This window comes from Antrostomus carolinensis, unplaced genomic scaffold (assembly GCF_000700745.2).
Source record: "Antrostomus carolinensis isolate BGI_N321 unplaced genomic scaffold, ASM70074v2 scaffold1649, whole genome shotgun sequence".
Taxonomy (NCBI): Eukaryota; Metazoa; Chordata; class Aves; order Caprimulgiformes; family Caprimulgidae; genus Antrostomus; species Antrostomus carolinensis.
The window spans coordinates 42,231-53,947 of record NW_010340520.1 but is presented as its reverse complement, the minus strand read 5'-3'; the positions used below and the strand labels follow the sequence as shown (position 1 = coordinate 53,947).

Genomic DNA, 11,717 nt, shown 5'->3' with positions numbered 1-11,717 from the left:
AGAAGAGGGGAAGGTTGAGCCTATTGGCCAAATTTGACTCTGTTTTGCTTCAAACCTTCTGAAAAGCAATTTTCCAGAGGATTTACTATGTGTCAGAAAGCGACATTTATCTCCCATGCGATGCCCTTCCTTAATTTTCCAACATCTTCCTTCCCTTAAAGCTGCCACCCACCGTTGCAGGATGCCAAGGCATGTTGTGATGTCTGCAATAACATCTCTACCCTCCTGGCAGAAGAATCGGAGGAAGCCAAGCTGTGGCAACAAACAGAACTCCTGCTATGAAAGCAATGGACACGGGAGAGGGCATATGATGGGCAGGCTGGAGAGCATCTGTATTTTTTTCTGTCTAGCACAAAGGCATCAAGGTATTCAGCAGAGAAAACCATGTTGACTTCACGCTCATGCACGGCTGGGATAGCTGACAGCCAGAAAGTCAGCAAGGGGAGGGAAAAGCTGTCACAGATGGACACGGATGATCAAAATCGGACAGTAATTCCAAGAGTAGCAAAGGTGACACACTGAAGTGTAATGTCCTGGAAAGAGGCCTTCTGTCTGCCTAGTGGGGGTTTCTCAAGGTGTTTCTTTGTCCCCCACCACCATAGCACCTGAGTGACATCAGAAAATATGGAGAATAGAGAAATTTCTGGAGCTCAAGGGGGAAATCTAAGATATTTGCATTCATTACCAGTTTCCTTTACCATAAAAAATATACTCGGGCATGTGAATAATTTCAGAAAAGACCCATTCCCTTGCAGAAGTAGAGAGCTTTTGATGGGAACAAAGAGACCCTCTCATCTCAAACCTGCCCAGATTTGCACAGATCAAGGCCAGACAATGCTTGCACATCCCCATTAAGGGACCTTAGAGAACCAAGCAGGTCTCTTGGACAAGGAAGTGGTAATGACTAGTGGCAACCCACATTTTTCTGCTGTAGGATACTGGTGCCTTCAACTGTAGGGCCTGGAGGAATGTTGGTAGGATGAGCATCACACTCACAAAAAGAAAGATATCAATAAAGTTTTTTTTTCTTTTCTTTTTATCTTTTTTCCCCTTTTTCTTCTTTCTTTTCTGTATAGAATTTTTAACTATTAATGAGGATTTTCTGTACTAATTTGGACCATAGCTGTCTAACTGAAACTGGACTAATAATTTGGACTATTATTAGATTGTTAAAACATTAATTAGGCAAGCTATTTTTGCTCATAGCAAGATTTTTAAAGGAAATGGAAAGAACAACTTGGTGTGCTCGGGACAGCAGTGAAGAGCTGAGAGGCTGAATATGGGCAAGGACAATGGAGAGATGCAGCAAAGGGGACCAGGGCTTGAGGAATTTAAGGGCAAAGGAGAACTCCTCGCATGAGCTTACCATGAAGTAGTAGAGCTGTGAAGACCTGGCCATGAACTCTGGTTTGCACTCGGCCACACAGATTTCCACGAATCCAGCATGCTGGCTGGGCTTGGCCTCCCCCATCTCACATACTATCCTGTGGAGAAAATACAAACCAGAAGTAAGGTTTAAGTGGTGGTTTGAAGGTCTAGGTAAGATGGAATTGGAGAAAACAACCCACACGGATGGGAAATGAACTGTAGACTTAACCATTCCTCTTCCTTCCCATCCAGGATCCAAATTGTGGACTGAGTTATTTTTTAAAGAGTGGTGGCTGTTGGAACTTGGTGGGGCAAATCCTCAGCTGGTGTAAATCAACAGAACTTCACTTCAATATAGAGTGAAATTCTGGGCTGAGGTCTGACCCCCCCTGGGTCCCTCTGTCCTCCCTCTGTCCAGCTTGCATGATGGACAGCTTTGCAGCTGCAAGGCTTAACGATCACTCCCACATGGGATAAGCTGTTTCTTGGGACTGCTGCCCCACAAACTGGAATTTAACACCCGTCTGGTGGCTGTTATGTGAAAGATGGAAGGTAACTTTAGGGTATACACCACAAGGATTACCTAAATATGCAACCAAAATATAATAATAAATTTATTATTAGCTCTTGAGTCATAAGTGAGGAATGCCATCTTCCACTCCTAACTTCCATAGTTGAGTGGAATGGACTCTTTAGAAGACCCCACAGGCAACAATGACTGTTATGAGGTGTGCTGTGGCCCGCTGTCTGCCACACACCCAACTTACTGCTCTGCTGGGATGTACCCTTCCACCAGCGGTTTGCATTCCACCCCAGCTACTTTGACGTGAGATGCAATATCTCTGAACTCCAACCCAAGATTCTCCCCACGGATGGTCACTTTGGTTCCTCCTTCACGAGGGCCTGTCACTGGATTAATCTGCAGAAACAAGTCAAGAAAAAGGAGAATAATTAAAACACCTATGTAAAGATGTCAGCATCCTCTCAGGTGAAAGAAGAGGCACACCAAGTCTCTTTGTGACCACTACAGACACTCATAATTATGGATGCTGAACAACTGAAGGAACAAACCTACTCCAGATACATCACTAGGACCAGCTCCTTGCAAATATATTATATCATACATGCTCCAACCTCAGACTATCAAAAAATTCTGCTGCAGTTCTCTTTTACTCTTTTGACTACTTAAAAAACATCTAGAGATGAGTAGAAGAGGTCTTCTAGGTAGGAGCAGGGGTTTCTGGTGGTGCAATTGAGCTCTGCACTTTATTGACATGAGCCATGGGAAGGCAGGAGTGGGATATGATGGGAAGAAATGGGAGAAAGAGCAAGAAAAGGACACAAATGGCTTCAACCAGTTACTTTAAATCCTAATTCTGCACCGCATCCATCACCCTTGTTCAGAGCCAGGTGGAAATTAGCAATGGAGTTGTCTCCTCAACATTGAAACCACACAGGAATTATGGGGCTGGTCCTTAATTATCTCAGTTCTGCCTTTCCCATTACTCAGCATTCCCAAATGCTTTGCCATACAACTGGCTAGCTGAAAGGGACTTCAAACATTGCTTTCAAAGGGTATTCCCTGCTGCCCATTCAGGATGCCATAGCTGCCATCTGCCAGCGTTGGCAAGGCTCTCCCTGCAGTGAGGAAGGGGGAATTCCCTGTCTGAGGTCCTTACCCGCTGGCCAATGGCTCTGCCAACTGGGAATCTAGGCCTGGCAGATAGACCTTTATGTAGCAGTGGGACTGGCAGGGAAAGTCGAGGCACTGGCACAAGCAGGGTTGCTCTTGACTGCTTCCCAGCACTCAGTCTGGCACCAGGGCTAGCCTAATTTCCACCCAGAGTCCAATTTTTAGGAGGTCAATCTTTGATAAAAGGATAGAGACCTTGGCACCTTTAGGGATATTTTATTTTACGATATTTAATTTTAGACGCCATGAACCACCTCCTGAATGAGTGTGTCTTTGCTTTGACTATACAGAGAACCAACAGAGGTTCACACATTCACAGCACAGATGATCACAGACATGAGCTTGGACCTGTAGGGTTGTGTAGTGTAGACACAACCTCTGCAGCAATCTGGTCTCAAGTCTAAAAAAACAGACCAATATCACTTGAGCCAACAAAATCAGAACCATGGCAGGCTTATTCCTACTCCAAAAGTCAACAAGATACTTAAGTTCTAAAAAGAAAATAGCAGAACATTCATAAATCTGTCATGTGAAATGATTATTTGGGTTGGCTGGAGATTTGACCTTTGGATGGTCTGTGGTGATAAGATTGATGGACAAGTAGAAAACAGATAAAAAGAGAAAGTAAAAGAGAAGTATGTGTGGTTATTTTCCAAAAATGAGGAAAGTGTCATAAAAAATGAGAATGAAAATTAAATTTCTATTTCAAGAGAAACTAACACTGATTGTCTCAGTTGGAGACTCAACATTGAAAATTGAACTGTTTTCCAAAAACGGCAATTCCAAAATATTTTTATTCTGAATCATTAACAAATATCTATCCAAGTAGAGTTTTCTCTTTGAAATACTTATTTTGCTGACGTCAGTTAATCCTCTCCTGATAAAACACTTTATAAGAATGATGCTGGAAGGCTAGAAAATATCACCATAACAAATGCAATTCAATATGTACTCAAAATGAAAATAGAAAGATAAATTAGAATTCCCATATTTTATTTCCTCATGTGTTAGAAACACTTTATAAAAGAACTGAGTTCCCCAGGGAATATTTTGATTTGTTTTCTGGTATTAAATTTGCCATCGAATGGTTTTTACTTGTTCTAGTAAGGTAGGTATCTAGTAAGGTAGGTCTGTGGTTAATTAAGGCTCACCTATGCTTGAAAGAGCTTGCTAGCTTGGGCAATACATCTCATAGCAGGTCAAAAGAGGATTTTTTTCATCACATGACTAATGTCATTACCCTGAATAAAAGAAAGTGTAGTGGTGAAAACAAATATCTTGCTAGTAAAGTCCTTTTCTTTAAAACTAGGGATGAGTTTGAGACACTTCTGAGTTTCACTGCAGAAGACACAAAAAAAAAATCAAAACAAACCAACACTTCAGTGGAAACATTCTTCTTTTCCTTCCATCTCTGTCTAAAGCAAGAGATTTTTAAAAAATTCTTAAAAAAACATCAACAGGAAACTTCTCAGAGTGAAGCCAGCACAGCACCTCTGAACCCCTCTCTCTGCCATTTTTGATATGTAAAGTCCAGCTTCAAACCCACTTATTAATGACTTTAAACTGGAAAAGGGCAGGTTTAGATTAGACATTAGGAAGAAGTTATTTCCTGTGAGGGTGGTGAGACATTGGAACAGGTTGCCCAGAGAAGCTGTGGCCACTCCTCCCTGGAAGTGTTGAAGACCAGGTTGGATGAGGCTTTGAGCAACCTGGTCTAGTGGAAGGTGTCCCTGCTGATGGCAGGGAGCTTGGAACTGTATGATCTTTAAGGTCCCTTCAAACTCAAACCATTCTGTGATTGATTCCTTAAAACAGAAGGGTGTGGGATTCTCCCAGGAGCATGTGGAAGAATTTTTTAACCCCAGCTCATGGCACTCACACAGATGCGTACAAGAAGAAGGCGTTACCGCGCTGTTTTCACAGTGAGAGAGAGAAGGAGCTTGTTTCTATCACAGGTGCAAAATTGTGGAACGAGACCTATCAGTTTTGGAGAGGAAAATGCAGGCAGGGAAATAAAAGCTGCCAGGAAGCCTCATCTCTCTCTTGAAGACTCAGAGCTGTGACACTGCATCACAATTTATACCCCTTGCTCGTATCAGCCTAATACTGCAGCTTGTCACTCTTAAAGGAGGTTTTGTGGCTCAGCGAGTCTGTAAGTCCTTTAATGTCACTGAGTGGCAATATAAATGCAGGAGCTAGTAAGTAAGTACAGGTTATGGGATGTTCTGTGCAGAGTGCATGTGTGTGCCTGTGCACGTGTGAGTACACGCATTGTTTCTCCTCCTTTGTCTGCACAGATCCTGCCGTGGCTCCTTGCCCAAATACACATGTTCTTACCAACCACTCCAGACCTACTATTAGCTGCAATCTATATCCAGTCACTTGAGATTACTTCCATGCTAATGGCTCAGAAAAAGACTTTCCAAGAGCTACTTATGATTGCATCAGACAGTTAGAATATTTCATGAGTGAATATTGCAATGATCTGTTTGAGCTTTGGGAGCTGTTGGAGGAAATGCCAGCAGAATTAGAAGTATGTTCCTTCTGGAGCTGTAGGGTCGAGAGTGATTGCTTTGCACTTCATAAAGAGACTGTAGATGCAGGGTTAGGGTCAAAACACAGCAGAGAACTGTGGATGGACCTTCAGAACATCATACTACTGCATGGTCAGGTACTTGTGTTTTGGACTTCATAGAATTGTTTCATTGGAAAAGACTTTAAAAACCATCGAGTCCAACCATACCTGTCCTCTATTAAACCATATCTCTGAGCACCTCATCTACCCGTCTTTTAAATACCTCCAGGGATGATTACTCAACTACCTCCCTGGTCAGTCTGTTCCATTGCCTGATAACCCTTTCAGTGAATAAAACTTTCCTTACACCAAATTTGTACCTCCCTTGGCACAACTTGAGGCCATTTCCTCTCATTCTATCACTTGTTACCTGGGAGAAAAGACAAAGGTAATTGTAGAGGGAGAGAAAGTCTTGAATTTATAAACTTTCCCAGGGTTTGAGAATCTGAAATGATTCAAAAAAGGTTTCCCCCAGCTTCCAATAATTTTCAAGGCTTCAAACCTGAACTTTCAGATATAGCTGCTCATTCTGGCTGTCTGGGTTTGGTTTCACAGCTTCAGGTGTTTCAGGTGGGCTCAAAATTACCAGTCCCAGGTAAATCCAAGTGCGGTGGAGACCTCCACCTTGGAAACATGAGAATGAGCTTGGCACTCCAGCAGTCCAACTGAATTGAGTACTTTGGGGACTGATGAATGACAAGAAGATGGCACGAAACACAGATGGCATCTAGGTAAAAGAGATTCTCCCCAGCCTTTGCTTTCACAAAACTTTCACACATGGACATTGGTTTAGGGCTTGTCCATAACACCTGCACTTTTTAATTTTTAACCAAATACAACTGAAAAAGAATTTCTTGCTTTCTAGGAAAATAACCCACCTATTTATTCATATTAAACCACAACCATTGAGGCTGGATTTGCCTCTTTTGTATTTCCTCTTCTCAGGGGACATTTAGATTGGCCATGAGGAAAAGGTTCTTCACCCAGAGTGTGGTGGAGCACTGGAACAAGCTCCCCAGGGAGGCGCTCATGGCACCAAGCCTGACAAGATTCCAGAAGCATTTGGACAACACCCTCCGACACATGGTCTGAATCTTGCAACTATCCAATACTAGGGCAAGAGTTGGACTCAACAATCCTTGTGGCTCCCTTCAAACTCACAACATTCTATGATTATGATTCTATGATTCTATGATTCTCTGTTGCATTTTTCTCCTTACTTTTCTCATTTGCAAAATAAAGCCCTAACCACCAAGAAAGGTACTCATGTTAACTAAGGCATGGTGACTAAGAAGTGCTTAAGGCAGAAAGCAGTCAGTAAGGATGGAACCCTCGTTTTCAAGGCTAGATCTGTCTGGCTGCTTGCCCTGTCACCCTGAAAATGATGCCCATCATTATGGCAAAGGTGACCTAGGAGAGTAGAAAAAAATCACTTTAGACTCGAGGCGTGATTTCATAGAATCAGAGAATAGTTTAGGTTGGAAAAGAAGTTTAAGATCATCGAGCCCAACCATAAACCTAACACTGTCAAGTCCACCACTAAACCATGTCCCTGAGTGCTCCATCTACACATCTTTTAAATACCTCCAGGGATAATGACTCAACCACTTCTTTGGGCAGCCCATTCCAATACTTGACAATCCTTTTGGTGAAGAAATTTTTCCCATCCTTGCCTTCTTTCCCTTCCTCTGTTCCTTCACTTTATGTTTTTTCTATTGTCTTATCTCCCCTTTGTACCTTTGCCCTAGCTCTTCTTTTGGCCCAGTCAACACATTCAATAGCAAACCTCCTAAAGAACACTTTTATGCTGCAGATCCTTCCCCTCAACCATGCCTTCATTCTCTCTTTATCACTTAATGGGATAGTTCCAAGCTCCATTCAGTCCAGGCATGATCCTGTCTCCTCCTTGATCCTTTGAAGGGGGAAAGCTGACAACTCCACAGGGCTTTGTTTGCATTATGGGGACTTAATTGACCATGAAAAGTCAGCTAGGCAAATAGAAGAACATTACTCTGCTGAGGTCGATGGAGTCTTGTTTTTTCTAGACATTGACCATGTCATGCTGCTGGGAAGCATAAACTTCAGCCTGCCCTCTTCCTTGACCTTCTGTCAGCAAAGCTCAAAACACTCTGGGATCATTGAACGTCTCCATCTCAAACAGGCTGGTTTCAAGAGACAGTTGGGCCCATTTGATTACCCTCACACAGTCCATTTGAGATGCCCCAGAGCATCTTGTCTCACCTTCAGCTGCTCCTAAAGGCTTCATGTGCTATCTGACAGCCCTTTGAGGGCAGGTCAGATGTTCTGAGTTTCCTCAGATTGCACTAGCAGACTGTGTTTGCGCAACTGATTCATGTCTACATTGACTATGGTGGGAACTCTGACACTGTTCTCAACCCTGTGTTGTAGACACCTGAAGTCGTGGGCCTACCTTTGAAGGCTACCATGTCCTCCCATCCCCAAGGTTGCCTGGGGCTTTGCCTGACCCAGCAGAGCTCAACTCTGACCTTCCCCTCACCAACCCAACAACAAATCAGGAAAAAACCAAACAAGAAAAGAGTACAAGAGGGAATATCCCAGTTTCTTGCAGATCCATGACTTACATCTGTGATCTTGGGGTTGGTGCATTTGCCCTTCGTGCTGGACAACTCCAGCCACTGGCTATCCTGGGCTGGGCAGTGCTGCTTCAGCGTGCACTGGTTCTGCCCCTCACACCAGCCACATTCAAAGTCCGGGTCGGCTTTCAGGCAGAGTCCACAGCTGTCCCGCATGGCCCCACACTTGTAGAGGTGAACTGTGAGGACAAGAAAGGAGAGAGGACCTGAGAAATGGAGACAGCATTGGAGAGTGGTGGGATGTCAGAGGGCAGAATGAGGAGCAAGAGAGGGGAAGGTGTTCTGGGGTGCTTGTCCTAGAGGCAGGATTGGACCTCACCAAGAGGAGTAAATAATTGGGGGAAAAAGTGTTTACATCTTTCTTGAAATAAACTGCACTTGTCAGAGTTCATCCCCCATGAAAGATATTTTGGAAGCTGAGAGTAGAAAGAAGGATGCTGCCTTCAGTAGGGTGTGGGGCTACAAGCAGGAGGTTGGGGGAAAGGTGCTTGGGCAGTGACTTGACCTCAGTCCCTTCCTTTTTCAGAGACTGTCTGAATGTCACCCAGTACCATGAAAAACATCCCCAGCCTCAGGTCTTCACCTTAAAATGATTTTGTAGACCAGGTCTACCCACATCTTAAAGGAGGATTTTTCTCTTGTGAAGCTACTCGGAACTGGGTGCTAAGATGATGCCACTCAGATTTCTCCCTTAACAGAAATCCTTGGAGATAACAGTAAATCCACAATGGTTCACTATGAAGCTGAATCCAGGGATTCACAATCAGCTTTTCCCTCTTCTTCTGCTCTAGAAATTCCGTCTAGTTTACAATTCGAAATACTTTGTTGATCCTCCTCTAATACAGACAGAAATGATTAATGCTTAGCTCCATCCTGGGCTGCTAAGTGATCAGGAGCAGTCAAAGCTTTTTCCAAATAAAGCCTAAAAACTTTTCAGTCTTCCTAGGAAATAGGAACATGTTATTTATCCTTATTTTATACATACGTAATCTGAGGCCTGGGTTGCACAAGAGGCTGATAGCAAAAGTTTCCATCCTGAAGGTTAAGAATGCAGAATCTAGGCTTCCAGACTTGCTATTTGTGGGCATGTTAGTGGATTTCTTTATAAGATAGGAGATTTTCCCTTTGTACTTCTGTTTTGCTGTGTCAGTAGGTGACTGAAGTCTTGTCTGTGGTTTACTATACACAATCCAAAGCTCAAAGGCTTTGGATATGTGTGCAGAAAAGCTCTGTCTTTCTCTTTTTACCTGCACTCCAGAAGTCAGCAAATGTTGACCAATGCAAGGAAAAGCTCAGAAACTTTTTATTTTTCCACATTGGGTGCAAGAAAAGTTTGCAAAACAGCTTTCTGTCTCAGTGTGCTACAGGTCTCCTGGGATACAGCCCTTTCCTTAATTTTTTGTTAGATTTCTTCAGATTTGCTGAATTACTCTGCTTGCGATGCTATCAGTGAGTATCTCTGCAGGCAATTCTGTAGACTTGGTTTAGTTTAGCCTTTCAACCTACCAGCCCAGCCTATGCAATGCTGGCTATGAAAGTAGTGACATCTTGTTACTTGAAGACAATGTACCCCAATGCACCTGCACTTAGAAAGACATTGAGTCTAATCCTGCCTCTCCTTCTCAGTTTTCCAGAGAAGAAGGTCTGCTTGTTTGTGCAAAGCCCTACCAGGGTTTTGTGTTTGCTTGTAGCTGCTACATTTATGTTGGTAAATAAAGCTCTCTATGTCCTTGAGAGCATGTGATATGCCTCCTTATGGTATATTCTTTTAGGAAGAAATTCTTTGCTGTGAGGGTGGTGAGACACTGGAACAGGTTGACCAGAGAAGCTGTGGCTGCTCCTCAATGGAAGTGTTGAAGGCCATGCTGGATGAGGTTTTGAGCAACCTGGTCTAGTGGAAGGTGTCCCTGCTGAGGGCAGGGGGGTTGGAACTAGATGACCTTTAAGGTCCCCTCCAACCCAAACCATTCTGTGATTCTATAATTCTATATCCATGTGCACATGCCTAAGCTCTCCTCCTGACCCAAAAGATAATTATATCATCCAAACTACTTATTTGGTTTAGCCACTGACCAGTAACACTTCCCAAATTTTTCCTAGTCATTACTTATAACATTTTGGATTTGAATAACCCAAGAACTTGTAAGGAACTAAGCACCACAGATGTGCCTTGAGTTCATCCCCTGGTCTGGTACATGTTACCAACACAGACATGCCTAAACACACAATCACCATGATTATAAGATTGATTTTACTCCTACCTCAGCTAAGATAGCTCAGTACTGCCCAAAAAAGGGTTCACACTCTTGGTGAGGATGATGTTGCATCAGGAATGCTCAGGTTATAATGGGCAGCAGAAAAGTAAGTAAGATTGGGGCTAGTGCCCAAACCCAGACCTCCAGCCCAAACTGTTAAAGGCTAGCACAGTCCATGACACTGTTTGGGCCCAAGAAAATTAGCACTGTCTTGGCAACGCCTTGGTACAACTTGGAGAGCAGGAGAGAGGGCAAAAAGCTTCAGCCTAGAGAGAGGTTGACAGTGTGAACGTGGGCTGCGTCATGCTGCTGGATGCCAGGGCTAGACAAGGGTCTCCAGCCTGTTGTGTTTACTGAGCAGATTTAACTTTCAAGAGCCACAGTTTTGGGGAGGACAGTGCAGGACCTTTTGAGTTCACACTAACTGTTTGAACCTACTGGCTATTCAAGCCAGCAGCGAAAGACATCACAGAGTTGGGTACAGGGGGACAAGGACAGGAAGGGATCTTGCCATTGGGAGAAACGATACCTTCTGTACTGCTCTCCAGTTTCAATGTGGTTTTCGTGGAAACCTCACCCACCACTCCTCAGCATGAAAATGGGTATGAAAAGGTTTGAGAGGAGCATGGGAGTACCTAATGGGGAGAGATGGAGTAGGGGAAGATGTGGAAAGTGTCCAAGAAAAGAAGGTAAAGCGAAGGAGGGAGAAACTTCTGAGAGGTGATGACGTGAGGAGAGTGTCTGCAAATCTGAGCTGTAAATGCAGAGCAATCAAGAGGAGAAGTTGCCTGGGAAAAAGGCCTTAGGGTGGCTGAGGGTGATGGACAAGAAGGAAGAAGATGTGAATGGACTGTCCATCTCCAGCAAAAGTTCTTGCCTCAAGGCCTCATGGCTGGGCCTTGTATGTCTTGCTGTGAGGGGCACATCAAACCTGTGCCATGGTGGTAGTTAAACGGAGCCAGGCTCTGGGCAGGAGGTGGCTTTCTGTCCTTTGCCATCATCATTTTATTTTGTTTAGACTTTTCCCGTGGCAAGCTGCGGCCTTTCTCCTCCCCCTCTCCCTTCCCCTGTTCATTACAACATTGCCTCTGAGCAGAGAGCACCTGATCTCCTGGTATGTTAACTTGAAGAGCATCACTGCCAGAGAAATAAAGAGGGAGAGAAAGCTGGAGAAGGAGGGGCATAAAAACAAGACACAAAAATGTGGGGAG

The 11,717-nt window shown here is 43.8% G+C and overlaps 1 protein-coding gene across 1 annotated transcript in view; it reads right to left on the bottom strand.

Annotated features, from left to right (window-relative positions):
- Positions 1 to 11,717, bottom strand: part of LOC104531307 (plexin-A4) — a gene marked incomplete at its 5' end in the record, with an annotated part of 117,462 nt that overhangs the window by 70,148 nt on the left and 35,597 nt on the right. Inside the window, 3 exons of the mRNA XM_010176159.1 lie at positions 1,367 to 1,484; positions 2,136 to 2,287; positions 8,240 to 8,430. Of these exons, the coding sequence (XP_010174461.1) occupies positions 1,367 to 1,484; positions 2,136 to 2,287; positions 8,240 to 8,430 (461 nt within the window). The remainder of the gene's footprint in view (positions 1 to 1,366; positions 1,485 to 2,135; positions 2,288 to 8,239; positions 8,431 to 11,717) is intronic.